The sequence below is a fragment of the Vigna unguiculata genome, chromosome 6 (genome assembly GCF_004118075.2).
Source record: "Vigna unguiculata cultivar IT97K-499-35 chromosome 6, ASM411807v1, whole genome shotgun sequence".
Classification (NCBI taxonomy): domain Eukaryota; kingdom Viridiplantae; phylum Streptophyta; class Magnoliopsida; order Fabales; family Fabaceae; genus Vigna; species Vigna unguiculata.
In genome coordinates this window covers 31,629,748-31,646,721 of record NC_040284.1, presented here as the reverse complement: position 1 = coordinate 31,646,721, position 16,974 = coordinate 31,629,748, and the positions used below count along the sequence as shown (strand labels likewise).

Below are 16,974 nucleotides of genomic sequence, written 5' to 3'. Positions count from 1 at the left end.
GTGCTTATCATTTAACCGAACCATGGCAAAATAATACACCAGAACAAACAGTGTCAGACATAGATACTGTTATCGTACAAAATAAGCTACATTTTGCCATGTTTTACTGGAATAATTAAATAAAAACCTTTCCATAATAAAATATTAACATTTTGATAACTAAATATACTCAATTGAACGTAAATTAACACAATAATCTTTCTAAAAAGTCTATATTCGACTGAATGGAGTTAATATTAAATTGTGAAATGTAAATAAAAATATTTTCTTAATATTAAATTACGTTAAAGGGTATAATCTGACATTTTAATTAAAGCATATTTCATTTCGACAGAGAGGTACCAAAACCTTTCCCAGTTTAGCAAAAGGACTCCGTTATTGGGAAAAAGACGAAAAGGGACAGAAGGAACAAAAGGGAAGGGACTACCGTAACCATGGTTGCTTTGCTTTCTAGGAAAAAAGAATACTTGTAATGACATATTTGCCCTCCAATTAACTCAATGTAGAAAATATAATTATATTGATCAAGCACTGTAAAATATTGGTTTGTATTACTAACTGTTAGAAGAAAATTAAAATCTCTTAAATAATAACATCATAGGTTTGAATTAATCAAATCTTCGTGGAGATACAACATAACGGTTTTGGTAATAGAGTGAAAAATAAAATATGTATTTTATATTTAAATTATATAAAATAAAAAATGGATGATTACTCATGAACTTTAATATAAAAATTATGAAAATTGCAAATGTGTGTGATATTAATTTTTATTATCAAATACCTCTGAAGCATACAAATTTATTAATAATGTAAAATTACTATGACTTTTAAAAAAATTAAGTTATTTCAGAAAATTATTTTCCTTCCTTCAATCAATTTACTTTCATTCAAGTTTTAATTTTACTGTAAAGTTCAAAATTAATCATCACCATGGATATATCTTAAATAGTTATTAATACCTCCGATAAGGATATAAGACTTTATCAAAATTATTATTATATCACTAATATTAATTATTATTATAAATATGATAATGAAAGATACTTTATTTTTAAAAGAAAATAATAGAATCCTATTAGTTAAGTTTATATTTCCATGGCATACACAAACACAAGTCTTACCGGCTAATTTCTATCTTCTTCAAATCTATTAGAACAAAATATTAAGATGCACGAAATACGAAAAATTTTTGGACATGCCTCGATAGAACTTTTATTTTCATTACATTTTTATTATTAATGATAACATATCAAAACAGTCTACTTTTGTTTTATCTTTACACTATCCGTGTAAAAATTTTAAAAATAGAAAATATAAGAGAAATAATTTAAATTTTTTAATGAAAAAAAAACTCAGACATGTCAAAACGGATTAGTCCAGTCCGTTTTGACCCAACCTATTTTGATCTGGTCCATACTTTATCTGTCAATTGGTGAACTAATAGGCTGACGAGTTGACAGGCTAAAGAGTTAGACCTGTCTTGCTAATGAGTGGGTTGGTGGGCTAGCCTACCACCTTCCCCCTCTTTTTCGTCTTTCTAGCATTTTTGACAAAAAAAATATTTAGAAAGAGAAAGAGTAAGGGGTTGTCTTGTATAAAAACAAGGTTAAATTTAACAGGTTATGGCAGATTGACTCGTCTTTTGGTTCGACGGACTGACAGGCCAGACAGAATAGGTTCAACGAACTAGTGGATTTAAATATACAACTCGATTCACTTTTTTCTTAATGAGCCAGTCCATCAAGCCTAGCTCGCATTGAGATGCGTAAAAAATTTTAATGTAAACATATTTTTTATTTTTTTAAAATAAATTTTTCAATAAATATTAATATAAAAGTTTGATTTTTTTGTAATTAAACTTATTTTATTCGCAACTTAAGACTTATATTTAGAAATTCACATTACAGAATTTTTACATGGCACATACGATTTTAAATATATAGACAGTACTATAAGCATATATGAAACTATTTAAAAAAAAAAAAAAACCTTTACCTTTTTGGGACACAACATATTTTTCCTTTTTTATTATCAATGTTTCACTTTATTATAATTATTAATTAGTCGGAAGGAAGGGTCGCTCAATAGTTATATATTTTTTATCATATTTTCTATCTTTGGTATTTATTTATATAATTAACATTTTATAGGTCCGTTTATTTAGGTTTTAAAAATTGATTATGAAAATGTGAAAAAAAAAGTAACTCGTTTTTTAGGTATTTAATTTAAGGAAAACAGAAGCTAGTACTGAAAGAATTTTTATTTAAAAAATAGTTACAATAATTATTATTTTCCTTGAAAAACATATTTTCATAAATTATTAAAATAATAAATTTAAAATACCATATTTTTTGTTTCACTATTTTTTTTAATTTGAATAAACGGATTGAAGACTTCAAAAGTATTATATTTTTTTCAAAAATAAAAAAGGATTTTAATTTTACATGAAGAAATCTAAACAAACGATCCCATAATAGAAATTTTAATTTCGTTGTCTCTCTCAGATAAAATAGAATATAAGTATATAGTTTATGCATTAGACAAATATATCATAATCATACTCATCTAATCATAGAATGTGATTCATTTAAAGAAAAATAGTGGTCAAACGGTAGACACGACAACCTAGAATCCCATGCTAAAGAGCATGCAGGTTTTATTCCTTTTTAAGACCTAATATTAAAAAAGAAAATCCTTTTGGCATTAAAGAAAAAAAGGAATAAGTGAATCACTAAATATATGAGTCATATTCTCTATCCAATAAGTATAAACATTTCATTTTAAAATAATCGACTTGCGCCTCCTAAAATCATGATCAAGTTTTAGACTTACATAGATTGAAGAACAATAAAATTTTGAAACTTATTCCAGAAAAGAAAATGTTTAACTTTTAGGTATATTTGCTATTTTCTGAGAGCGATGATTTATATATTATATAATAACACTTTTAAAAAATCATCTTCAACTAAATAACTATTTTGAAAATGAGATCTTAGTCTTGAAAAATATTGAGAAACTTTACAAAATATATGATACTTTCACTTGGTTTTTGTAGAAACAATATATCTACTCCCAATAAATTTTATTTTTATGCTTAGTTTAAATGAAATATTTCAAGAACAAAATTTATTTTTAAAAAAAATCATCTTTATATAAAGTATCAGTTATCTATAACAATATATAAAGAAGATTCTCTCTTTTGTGTCCACATTTAATAATACCAATTTTATCTTTTACAATATAATCATTTATTAAATTTTTTAAAATTAATGGTTATTTTTACCTATTTTCTATAAAAAAAATTTCTTTTTTTCTTTTTTTTAATTCATCAATAATTAATTTTTCTATTCATTTTACTTTATTTTTAACATTTCACTTCATTTTTAATAAATATAAATTTATTTTATATATTTAAAAAATGTGTATACGTAGTGATAATAATGACAAATTATATTTAGGATTAAAATATAAATAATGAAGGTTAATTATGAGAATAATTTATATATAGCATTAGCACCGTTTCTAACTTAAAATTTAAAATTTAAAATTTTAACTTTCTTATTTTTATGTGGAACTTAAATTTAACATAATGATTGTGCTGAGAAGAAAGTTAAAAATAAATAGAGATACTTGTAACCTTTTGATGTGTTTTTATGTATTATAGTGATGCACTCAATCATAGGATTAATTTGTAGCCATGAAGCAAGGTTATCTCAAGTTTCTTCTCTCGGATATCCCACAAAAGTATGTTACTTTTGTACGGTCAACTCAAAGATATTTGGGTCTTCAAAATTGAGTAAGGAAAAACGATTCTTTGGGAATGTTGGCAGAAACAGAAGTGTCTTTACCTTTTTATTTTCCTAGAATAGAGTGTCCAATCAAGTTGGTTCTATAGATGCCTGAACTGAACCAAAACACAACAACCATTTTCCTTCTCAAATTGTACAAGTGTTGAAGGAATGTGACTTGGCCTAACCGCACTAATAAACCCACTATCTATCAATTCCCATTTTCCTCACTTCATATCACCATGTCGAATTTTTAACCTAATTTTTTTCCTTTTATCCTTTCGGTGGATTTCACTAATTTCAGATTCGCGCTTCTTTTTCCACTTTTCCTTTGCATGCTTCTGTCCTATGTCTGATTCCAAATTCCTTGGACAACGCCCAAGCATGGAGGCATAAAGTAAAGTTCCTTTTGGAGCAAATGTTTTTCGACTTCCTGATAAGATGCTCAACTCAATATCTACCAAATGTGAATTTAAGGTACACATTAAAGATAAACAATTCGTTCTGATACACCAAATAGTTACACGTTACTTTGGAAAGAACGTGAATCATTTCTAAAAATAAAATCGTGACCAATTTTCGACTTCAAAACAATCAATATTTCAGATCAAATCCAATGATTCACTCTAAGGTGTGACTCGATATGTAATTTATGTGTATAATGCTGCATAATCAAATCATATGTCACAAGTTTCATTGATATGGCTGAATTTCATTAGGAGAAACACCTTGGGTCAACAAAGGTTCAGACTCCAGAGGTTTCAAAAATCTGTAAGAACTTTCTGACTTTTAGTTTGTCACAAGGTAGTACTTTTATTAAAGCTGTTGGGGGCATCAAACATGTTTCACAGCAACTTTATTCTGATACACAACTTGTGCAAATGCTTGTACGGATCAACAGTAATTGGTTTTCAGTACTGAATTTATTTATCTACCTTTGACGTTAAATTGTTTGCATAGTGGATTCCTTGCATTAAATTAAACAACTGGGTAGGAAAATCTACACCAAATGGTAGTGGTTATTATTAATAGAGATTTTTCACTACATGTTCGAATATTCAGAGACTATTCCTCCTCGTGCAGCATTGTTTTTTGGTGGCATGCAGTATATTATAGAATACGAGGCCAAATTCCATATGGAATCCGGTGAAAGCTCCACAAAGTGGTGCATACTAACAACACGATATTCAGCCACCTGTGCAGCATTAATAATTATGATAAAATATTTGTGAAATGGGTGTGTATGTGTCAGTTTTTGTTTCTTGTGTTTGTGCGATTTTGTCATACGACAATGGAGAGATGTTAACCGATGAAGGTGGATAGGGAACTATTGTAGCTACTTCCCAATATTCAACCACTATATTGCATATCACTGGTGGGATTTTTCACATTAGTGCTTTTCGTATGAGTTTTTAAATGTTTTTGGGGAAAACATCACCTTAAAAGTGCATCAAAATAATGCTTTCATGCTCATCCTCAATCTGTTCAACACCAGTCACCCCAAGTTGAAAGTCTATCTTTAAAATATCATGAAGCTTGTCAAAAGTAAATCCAATATTTGATGTCATCCTCCCATGCTAACTTTCTGCTCATTCTGCTAAATAACACAATTAGGGATCATAGTTGCAAGATTTTGAGAACTTGTCCAACACCAAAAAGGTCATTCATGGCCCACAAAAATATGTTTCATATCTATCATGGTAAATAAATGGTTGAGAACAAAAGACACTGTCAAGATCTACTGCTGCAAAAGTGCCCAGTTTGGCTGTTATTGTCCATAACTAAAAGGGTATGTATTATTAATTTCTAATTAGGTAGGTAGCACTAAAGAAGATATACACTTGTAAGCAAATTTTGTTATTTTATTATCCTAGTACATGTCAAAATTCTATTCCCCCACCCCCACTCTATTAAAGTACTATGATTCTGAACCTTCTCAGAATCCATTTTTCATCATGTTGATGAAGCTGTCAGAGAGCATAAAACATTTTGAAACTTTCATTTAGTTGTTTGAAGCAATTTGATTTGGTGAAATGCTTTGCATCTGATTAAAGAAGGGGAAATGAAAAGCATTGTTCAGGAGGAAGGGTTTTGTGAATATATTTTTCCCTTAAGCCTAGGGTTAGTGCATCCACAGTGTGACTTGCAATTGGGTGAGGAAAGGACATTGAAACGTAGGTTTAGAATTGGCCCTCCACTATTAATAAAATAATGATTCCAATGAATTATAGAACCACTAGCTTGGTAATGCTTAAACGCATAAAGAAGGTCGTAGTAGACAGCGTGGACTTTTACACAACCATTGGTTGAGGAAATACCTTTTCAACATCAATAATTCTACCAAAAACTATCTTCGTATGATTTTTGTAGATTTTAGACACAGCATTTATAATTGGATTGAGTGTTTTTATTACTTGAAAATAGGAGATAGGGGTGGCAAAACGGGCCAGCCTAACCTGTTTTGACCCGGTCCGCCTGTGGCTCGTCAAAATGGGTCGGGTTGGGCTGATCCGCCACTAATAAACGGGTTAGATATTGTAACTTGTCCCGTCTTAGGGCGGGCTTGCGAGCTGACGGATTGGCCCACCTTTTTTTTAATTTTTTTAATTTTATTAACTTTTTGTTTATAAATCTATTATATATGTATAAATTTATTTATATAATATAAAAAAATATTATTTCTTAATTATTTTTAAACATAAAAAAATAAAAAATAAAAACAAATGGGTTGGCGAGTCAGGGTGAGTTGGCCCGTTTTAGCTTGCTAAACTGGCAGATTAAGCAAGCTGGGTTACAGTAGGTTGACGGGTTGAAAATTCCAACCTAACCCGCCCTTTTTTTGGCGGACTGGCGAGCCTGGCCCGCTTTGACATCCTACTTGCAAAGTAAATTTTATACATTTTTGGTTGGTTTTTCGTTTACCTTTCATCTTAAACAATATCATCTATTCCTTAAATTTATTATTTTTTAACTGATTATGATTACCTCATTTTCTTAATTTTGACATTTTTCTTACACGTGCACTCTCTTCCTTTTTTATCAAAACAAAAAATTCACTAAAATCTACAAGGTCATGATACTCGCTTTTCATGTTTACTTAAAAAATTGATTTAGTAAAGTTATCACATGAAATACAAAATTCTGTTTAATTCATTTTCAAACTCAAAATTATTACATTACACATGAAAAGAAAGTGTGAGTAGGAGACAAACTCACAAAATATGAGTGAGGTGTAAAGAGAGGCATGCTTAATGAGATAACTCCGAACATTTATAATATATTAAGGCATTAAAGTGGTACTTATTTGATATATTATATGGTAATAAGATGAAGAGTGGGGGCAGAAGAAATTATTATGAAAATCATAATCATAATTTAAGTCAATTAAGAAGTGCGGAAGTGCTTTTGGGTATGCCAAAGTCGTTGTATATAGTTAGAGAAGATTTTCTTCTTTTAAAGCAGATATTCTTCTCTCTCAACTTCACCCTTTCACAGCAACCAACCAATACACAAACAAAGTTTCATAATTTAACTTATTTTCTTGTAAACAATTCTTGATTTCTGAGTATGCATAAGAAATTAATTTCTGTAAATGATTGATTTTTTTATGTGTATCTAGTTGACAGTTTTTTCTTTGAATGAAGAAAAAAAAAAAAACTAGTCTCATTCATTGGGAAAATGATCCTATAATCTATAAGTAAAAATTTCGTATCAAATTCTAAAAAATTCAAACAATATAGCAATTTTAATGAAGACTTACATATCAACCTACACCAAAATCTTTGCATGCGAAATTTCCAAACAATCCCCCATCATTTATAGCTGAAGGAAAAAAGAAAGAGAATGAGAATAGGTATGTTTTAGTGAAGACTTCTATTGGCACCTCATGTTTTTTTAAGCTCAATTTTATTTCCTTGTTCTTAAAACTAAAAGAATTTTCAACTCATTTTTAAGCCCAACATCTTTTAACTACACCTCTCACCCGGTTTCTATTTTCACCCCTCCACTTAATAGCAACAGCACATGCTTGTCTTGTCTAAATACATTAAATCGATTAGAACGTGATTTAATGTATTTCACACACATGACACTCAGAAATAAAAAATAAAAAACGTGTTATTAAATTCTAACCCTAGTATTAATACATAAATGTTAGCACGGATAATCCGGTTTGGTTCTGTTCAATCCATCATGGGTTAGTTACTTAGTGAGTTAATCTAATCTGACTCAGTTATAAACGAACCAAAAAGATTCGAATTCGGATCGACTCATTACAGGTTGGTGGTTAAACGGATTGATTCACGGACTCACTTAATTAAAAAAAAAACATATTTTTTTTCTTTTTCGATCTAAAAAAATTAAATTATAATTACGATTAAAATCTAAATAAACTTCAATAGAATCCAAATGCAATCCAAAAAGATGTTAAACTCCAACAATAAACTAAAATCACAAAAAAATCAATGGGTTGGCTAAAAAAACAACATAACCCGACCCAAATGTGAAGCCCAACATAATAAAAAAAATACTTGGGGGCTTCTCCCTGTACCCCAAATCATTTCTCCTGTCCCCCCAAAACTTTTCTTATTTCCAATTTTGTCCACAGTTAAAGTTAAATGAAGAAAGAGAAAAAATAGTAAAAAATATTTAATTGCACTGCGTTTTTTATATGAAATGGATTCTGAAAGCCGTTTCGTGAAAATTGCGTTTTTTATATGAAACGGATTACACAATCCGTTTCACAACTTCCAAAAACAGATTTTGAGATCCGTTTTGTAATTTAGTTTTGTTAATTCTGAAACGGGTTTTGTGTTCCGTTTCATGTATTTGGGAAACGGATTTTGATATTCGTTTCCTGTTTTTTTTAATATTTTATTTTATTTTATTTTATTTCAGTTTTAATATTTATTTTGTTCAGTTTTTGACTTCATGGTTAAGAGAGTGATATATATATATATATATATATATATATATATATATATATATATATATATATATATATATATATTAATTTAAAGTTGAACTCATTTTAAATTTTACTTTTGTATTTAATTTATTTCTTAATTAATTATATAAAAGAAAAATTATAAAAAAAATTAAATTAAAAAAATACTTAAACTGTAAATTAAAAAATTATTCATTGTATTATAACTATTTTTAATTTACTTAAAGTATATGTTTTTTAAATTTTAAATGTTTTTTATTATTTATTAATTTTGTTTTATTTTATTGTTTTCATATTTTTTAATATATATCTAAAAATAAAATTATATATATATAATTTAATTTAAATAACTTTTTGAAAAATAAATGTAATTATAAAAATAAATTAAACTAAATGATAAAAAAGTATGAAAATTTATGAAACGGATTTTGGAATCCGTTTCATACTTCTCTGAAACGGATTACGAATTCCGTTTCTGGAACAAAGTTTAAAATTTGTAAAACAGAATTCGTGATCCGTTTTAGAAAAGTATGAAACGGATCCTAAAAGTCGTTTCATAAAAAAAAAACATGGAAACTTTTGAAATAGATTATGAATTCCGTTTTTGGAAAAAAAAATTAGAAAATACCAAATGAATTTTGAAATCCATTTCGCTTTTTCTTGAAACGGATCACGAAATTCGTTACACAAAATAAAAAAGAAAAAAAAAATACAATGAGAGAATGAAGGGACGATTGTGACTGAACACGAACCTTGGACTAGGGACCACCTTAAGAAGAGAATTAAAATGAAGGAACCACTGAGAAATGAAAGGGACCACACTCAGAAAGCACAAAGAACTTGAGAAGAAACTAAGAGGAGAAAGAAGCTGTAATTGAGGGTGCAACTTGGACAAAATACGTTGCCGCAGTAAATTTACTGCTCTTCCACCCGTTTTCACCCACTGACAATTACAAATTAATTAAGGGCAAAATGGTAAATTTGGGAGGTACTGAAGAAGATTTGGAGGTGCAGGGAGAAGGCGCCAAAATACTTATGTAACCCTTTATTTATGGATTGGTGAGCCAATCCGGCTCACCACAGATTCTAGGTGGATCAGTCAAAAATTAACCCATATTAAAATTTGGATTAAATAAAGAAATTAAATTGAAATCAACTACTATTACGTTGACACATCGCACTACCTCACAATTTATATTTTAAAATATAAAAATTAAAAAGTTTAAAAAATTAAAAAATCATTCATTAACTTGTGACACACCTGACACATGATAATTTATTTAAAAAAATTAAAACATATTAAAAATTTCACAAAAATAACACAGTTGTGCGACATTAATATCGATTTAACAAAAATAACTAAATTAAACATCTTTAAACTGAAAAATAATAATAATAAATCAAGATGAACCAAACTACAGAAGTACAAAATCATTGATTAAACCTATTTTTATATATATAATAATAATATGGTTTTGATATTGTTTGTAAGAGAATTTACATGTGACATTTAATTGGTATTATCAAGTCCATACACCAAAATATATAGTTCATATTAGTACAAGATTCATCGTGGTTGCGCGAATTTTATGTAGAAATTGAGTACACAGAAAATAAATATGCAATTTGAAATTGACTAACTAACTGCACACAGATGTGAGGTTGTGATTGTAACCATTCACAGTGGTTTGTCACATTGTTAGAAATAAACCAAACAGACGTACCTGTTGACCAATAACTTTAACAAACTATTTTATGTATCTTCATGAGCCAGTGGTTTATATTTTCTCAAAAATATAAATTCATGTACTGAATCATATATGTTTGAGAAAATTCTGACATTATTTTAGTTTTTCATATTTTATTTACAATTAAAGATAATATGACTTATTTTACAGTTGGAATCTGTGGCGAAGGATATAAGGAACACAAGACGGTCACGATCTCCAAAACTTTTTTATTTTTTTAATTTATATGTATTTAAAATTGTTTTAAATTATATATATTTTTAAAATCATTAAATTATATGTATTTTTTTAAATTAGTATATTGAAAATTAAGAAAAATTAAGTTAAATATTTTTTAAACTTTTTTCATAAAATACAATATTTAACGTTAATAAATAATAAAACATAAAATTAAATATAATAAAAAAATAATTTATTACGATATTTTTTTTATTTTTTTTATCATCTTTTGACTTTTTGATATATGGTACTCATCTCTCATGTTTGTCTCTTTTTTTGTTATCAAAGAAAAAAAAAAGTTTGACACAATTTCATTGGATTCGATACTGGATGATATAATTGTAAATAACAAGGAAATATATGAATAAGTGATTGTGTATAAAATGTTATAAGAGGTGTGTTATATATACGCAGACAAAATTAATCATAAAAATCACAAGTAAATATACCTAGAACACGAGTCTATGCTAACAACCATAACATCTTAAAAATAACAAAAATCTTATTAGGATATAGATTTAAATTCATGACTCTCTCAACATCTTAAGAAATAGACTTAAACCTAATTTAATCATAAAAAACTGATTTATAAGATGAGGAGGGTTTGTATAATTTATATAATATAAATTTGTTTCATTTACAGATCTCTGACATTAAGAAACATACCATCAATAAAATTAAGCGTACCTTATTTTATATTATATAATTTTCAATATCTTGTAAGCTTTTATGAATTCACGGTAATAAACTTTTCAAATGCAATACCTAGATCCAATACTAATGTGTCAAATAAAATAAAAATTGTAAAAATAAAAATTTAACAAAATACTTCAAAAAATTATAGAGTACAATGCAAACTGATTTGAAAATTTAACAAAATAAAATTTATAGAAAACGCAAGCCCGACAAAAAAATGATAGAGAAGAACTATTCATTACTTTTTGTTGAAAAAAAAAGTGAAGTATAAACTATTTGCTTCATTTCATAGTGATGATCCTTCAAATGAAAGATAAATTTTGTTTTCTAACGAATGGGGAAGAAAAGAGAAGTAGGCCTTTGCAAGAAAGGTAGACGACTAAAATTATTTCACACTAAAATATTTGAGCTCAACAACATTATAATATGAAGTTCATGAACTCTTAATGTATATCGTCACATGCAACCTTATAAAATAGGAGCAACTCAACAAGAAATTAAAAGATAACAAAGTTTTTAATGATTTTTAATACAAGAACTTCATGGAAGCAATAAAAAATTGAGTCGTGACAATTAGTTCTCTTCAATTTCTTGTTGTGAAGCAACAGATTGATCATAAAAAGGAGTCGAATTGTTTTACAAATATGGAGAAAAAAAATTAACAACTCAATGTTAAAATTATTCACCTTGAGGAAGAAAATAAAAAGATAAAACTAAATGGTTTAGAAAGTATCAAGAATTATCACATTTTAAAAAGAATGAAGAGTAAAATAATTCACAAACTATCATGTACTTTTAAACAAACATAAAGAAGAAAACAATAACGATAATAGATGATAATAAAGATCGTGAGGACGATAACAATGATAAAGATAAGAGTGATATATTGATGATGATAAAAATCAGACCAATCATATAATCATGATGTTGACTTAAGTACTAAAGAAACATCTCAAAGGATTAGATCTGAGAAGTTTCTTCTTTTTTCTTTTTTTAACTTTTTAAGTTAAAATAAAATGCTTCCAAAATAACATATAAGAAGATAAATAGTTTAATATACTTTAAATGTGAATAATTTCCATATTTAAAAAAAATTCTTGTGTATTATTGTGTGAATTCATTTACCTTCTTTTATGTAATCTTATCTCATAATTGCTCAACCAACATTTTTGAAATGTTTTAACACATTTTTGTAACATGGAAATTCTCCCACTCGTTTTCGGCATTACATTTTGTGGATTTCTCTTGCTATAAATATATGTGATCATTCTCAGTGGCTTATTATCATCTAAACTCAATCACACACAATTCTACTATCCTTGGTTAATTGTGAAGTGTGTAATACTAAAGGAGAAACAGTACTTGAGAGCTTTAAACTATGGTAGAAGCACTTTGTTGTAATGTTTCAGGGTGGTCTTCACTACCTAACAGTTTCTTGATCAAGAGGCAGAGAACAGTTTCTATGTTTCCCACTTTCTCTGAGATGAAGACCATGTTGCAACTACCTGCTCCACTTTCACACTCACCACCCTTCACCAAATTACACGAGTCTTCCAAGAGAGACCTTGCTTCCAACTCGTTGAATGTGACTTTGACCATAGCCGGAACAGTAACTATCAAGAACAGTGAGATCACTGATCATAAGGAGATGATGATGGCCACCATGCATCAGCAAAGAGGACTTGTCTTGCAGCTAGTTAGCACCCAAATTGACCCCAGTAAGCCCTATGTTTTCAGCATCAATAATGCCCTAGGCACATGTATTAGTTCATTTATGTTCACTCCTAAGTTTTGAAATGTTTTTTACTATTTTGACTTATATATGTGAGTGTCCTACGAAATTTTAGGAACGATGGAGACAACACTGAGCAACCCAGTTGAATTTGAGTTGTTGAAACAGTTTAAGGTGCGCGCGGAGAGGACCACATACAAGGTAGAATTTGAGATAGATTCAGATTTTGGCTTCCCGGGAGCTATCACTGTCACAAACAAATACGACAATGAGATCTTTCTGGAAGGTTTTTCCATTGAAGGTGTTGTGGATATTGTCTGCAATTCTTGGGTTCAACCTGAGAAGATTCATCCAGAGGAGAGAATTTTCTTCAGCAACAAGGTAATAATGATTGTATTGTACCTGATATATGTGGTTAAGTTCACGTAAAATTAGAGAATCATAATAGTTTCGAAATATATACAAATTTTTTCTTTAATATGCACATAGCAAAATATTGATGATACATTGTGCATGATGTAATTAAGCAGGCATACTTACCATGCGACACACCAGCGGGTCTGAAAGAGCTAAGAAAGGAGGAACTAAAACTGCTGAGAGGAAATGGAAAAGGTGCAAGAAAGAGGTGTGAAAGAGTGTATGATTATGATGTGTACAATGATTTGGGAAATCCAGACAAAGGAAGAGAAAATGTGAGGCCAATACTAGGGACCACAGAGTACCCTAGTCCCAGAAGGTGCAGAACCGGTCGTGCTCCATCCACAACCGGTTTGTTTCATTTCATGAACTAATTAATGACTACGTGTCTGAATCTTTCCGGTGGTCCATGCATATGCTACTTTATCTCATCAATAACAACATTCAAGAAAAGTAGATAACACAAATTTTGAATCCCGTAAGCTATATCAACAAACATACAATACTTTCACAATATTTCATATCAAATATTTCAAAAAAAATGAAAGTATACACTTAACAAAAATATTCAGAACTGGGTCAAGTGCACCCATACACAAGAACAAAACTTACTATAAGCATAGACCTTTTCAATGCTATATATTTATATCTCGTCGGTAGTATAGTTGATCATTAACATTTTATGCTTCCTTTTTACAGACAAGAAATTTGAGTCCCGTGTAACTTCATCCGAGGAAACTTATGTGCCAAGAGATGAAGTGTTCGAAGGTATGAGAAAGAAAGCTTTTGATGTGGGAAAGTTGAAAGGGACAACGAGGAATTTGATTCCTTTCATAAGAACTTGCATTACCAAGTGTGGAGATTTCAAGCAACTTTCAGATGTTCAACAGATATACAAGAGAAAGCACGTCAATGAAATGAAACCCGAGAAGGGAGCTTCAACAAAATGGTCTCTGCTTATGAATATGACGAGCAGGATAAAAAACAGTGTGGAAGAGCATTTAAAATTTAACACTCCACGTATTATCAATGGTGGTACGAAATTTGGAATAGTTTTTGTTCACAATTTATGATGAAAATATTCTACTGATAAAGGTGCAATATTTGAAATTTCAGGGAGTGCTTGTTGCATGAAAGATGAAGAACTTGGGCGTCAAGCATTGGCTGGCATCAACCCTCTAAGCATAAAAAGACTTGAGGTAATAATAAAAACTTGAGAAAATACCAAAAAATGATTCCTACAATATTATTTTGGTAATATTTTACTCTAAATATTTGATAGGCTTTTCCACCCGTCAGTGATCTGGATCCTTCGATATACGGTGCACAAAAATCTGCCCTAAAAGAAGAGCACATAATAAGCCATTTGGATGGAATGTCAGTACAAGAGGTGGTTATACAAGTCAAAGAAGCTTCTTTTTTATATTATTTGAACAATTTAGGTTTCACTTATCTTCAACTTCATCGGCCACAACCATAAAGATTCCTTTCCTTTCTTGTATATTGGAAGTTTTAGGTTTTTCTACGGGACAGGGCATATAATTTCGAAAATATTATATGGGCATATTGCAAAATAATTACTGTCAATATATAATTAATGCAGTATTGAAATCGCTTCATCTAAAGAAGTCGTGCACAAAGGTAATATCAAGGTTTTGTTTTTTTAAACCCCGTAAGGATGTACGACCTCTTCAAGTAAAGTCGCTAGACCCATACACGACTTATACTGTCCCTGTACTTGTCCCATAAAAAACCGAGGTTTGAAGTTTTACATTATTTACTGGTTCAGGCAATGGCGGAAAAGAAGCTGTTCATATTGGATTATCATGATGCCTATCTCCCATTTCTGAATGGCATGAATGCTCAGGAAGACAGAAAAGCATATGCAACTCGTACCATCTTGTTTCTGACACCACTTGGTACTTTGAAGCCTATTGTTATTGAGCTGAGTCTTTCAGAGGGGGAATCATCCAAACAGGTCCTTACTCCTCCATTGGATGCCACCTCTCATTGGTTGTGGCAAATAGCCAAAGCACATGTTTGCTCCAACGACGCTGGTGTTCACCAACTTGTCCATCATTGGTACATAACTCCACAAACTTTTATACCTTGCATCTGTTCCACTTTACCTAACATGGAATATGAAATACTTGTCCATCTGAAATGTATAGGTTGAGGACCCACGCATGCATGGAGCCTTTCATCATAGCAACTCATCGCCAACTGAGTGTTATGCACCCAATTTTCAAGCTTCTAAAGCCTCATCTGAAACACACATTGCAAATAAATGCATTAGCTCGTGAAGCTCTCATCAACGAAGGAGGCATCATTGAATCCATCTTTTCTCCTGGCAAACACAGCACTGAGATAATCTCAGCTGCGTACAGAGATTGGCGTTTTGACATGGAAGCCCTTCCTGCTGACCTAATCAGAAGGTTCGTCTACTATTCGAATCCTATGTTAGAAGAGTTAAAAGCATGTGACTTTATTATGTTCCAATGTAGGGGAGTAGCAGAAGCAGATCCAACACAACCCCATGGGCTAAGGCTACTCATCGAAGACTACCCTTATGCAAATGATGGACTTCTTATGTGGTTTGCTCTGGAGAACTTGGTGAGGACTTATGTTAACTACTATTATCGTGATGGGAACATGGTTGAGTCAGATAATGAACTGCAAGCATGGTATAGTGAGGTGATCAATGTAGGACATGTTGATCATGCAAATGCAAGTTGGTGGTGGACACTCTCCACTCCTAGTGATCTCACTTCAATACTCACCACATTCATATGGGTAGTTTCGGTTCAGCATGCAGCAGTGAATTTTGGGCAATACCCTCTGGGTGGGTATGTTCCAATGCGCTCCCCACACATGAAGAAGTTGTTACCCCAAGAAGGGAATCCGGAGTACAAAGAATTTATGGATGATCCAGAAGGATACTTGTTGTCTTGTTTACCAAATATGTTTGAAACGACGAAGTTTCTGGCAGTGGTTAACATACTTTCTCAGCATTCACCAGATGAAGAATACATAGGACAGAGGAAAGAGTTGTCGGAATGGGCTGGTGAGCCTGAAATCGTGGAAGCTTTCTACAGGTTTTCAATGGATGTAAAGAGGGTGGAAAAGGAGATTGAGAAGAGAAATAAAGACCCAAAACGTAGAAATAGATGTGGTGCTGGAATTCCACCCTATGATTTGCTCATGGCCTCCTCTGATCCTGGAGTTACTTGTAGAGGGGTTCCCAATAGCATAACCATATAGATGCTGTTAGATATATACATTCTTGGTTGTGAAGGTGGAAGTGAATGCAAATGAATCGATGAAAGTGAGTTATTAAAAGAATAAGACAATGGTGATAGACGGCTTTTTCGTAAAAAGGGTCACTTTGACCAAGAATTTGTAAAAAAGGATCGGTAGACAGGTGAA

The 16,974-nt window shown here is 30.4% G+C and overlaps 1 protein-coding gene across 1 annotated transcript; it reads left to right on the top strand.

The window, feature by feature from the left end:
* Window positions 1–12,777: 12,777 nt before the first annotated feature.
* On the top strand, window positions 12,778–16,974 carry LOC114188618 (lipoxygenase 4, chloroplastic-like). Its single transcript, XM_028077187.1, has 9 exons — window positions 12,778–13,117; window positions 13,247–13,512; window positions 13,662–13,899; window positions 14,248–14,583; window positions 14,665–14,747; window positions 14,831–14,938; window positions 15,338–15,630; window positions 15,720–15,983; window positions 16,053–16,974. The coding sequence occupies exons 1-9, from the start codon at window positions 12,778–12,780 to the stop codon at window positions 16,807–16,809; spliced, it is 2,685 nt and encodes an 894-aa protein (XP_027932988.1). The 3' UTR covers window positions 16,810–16,974.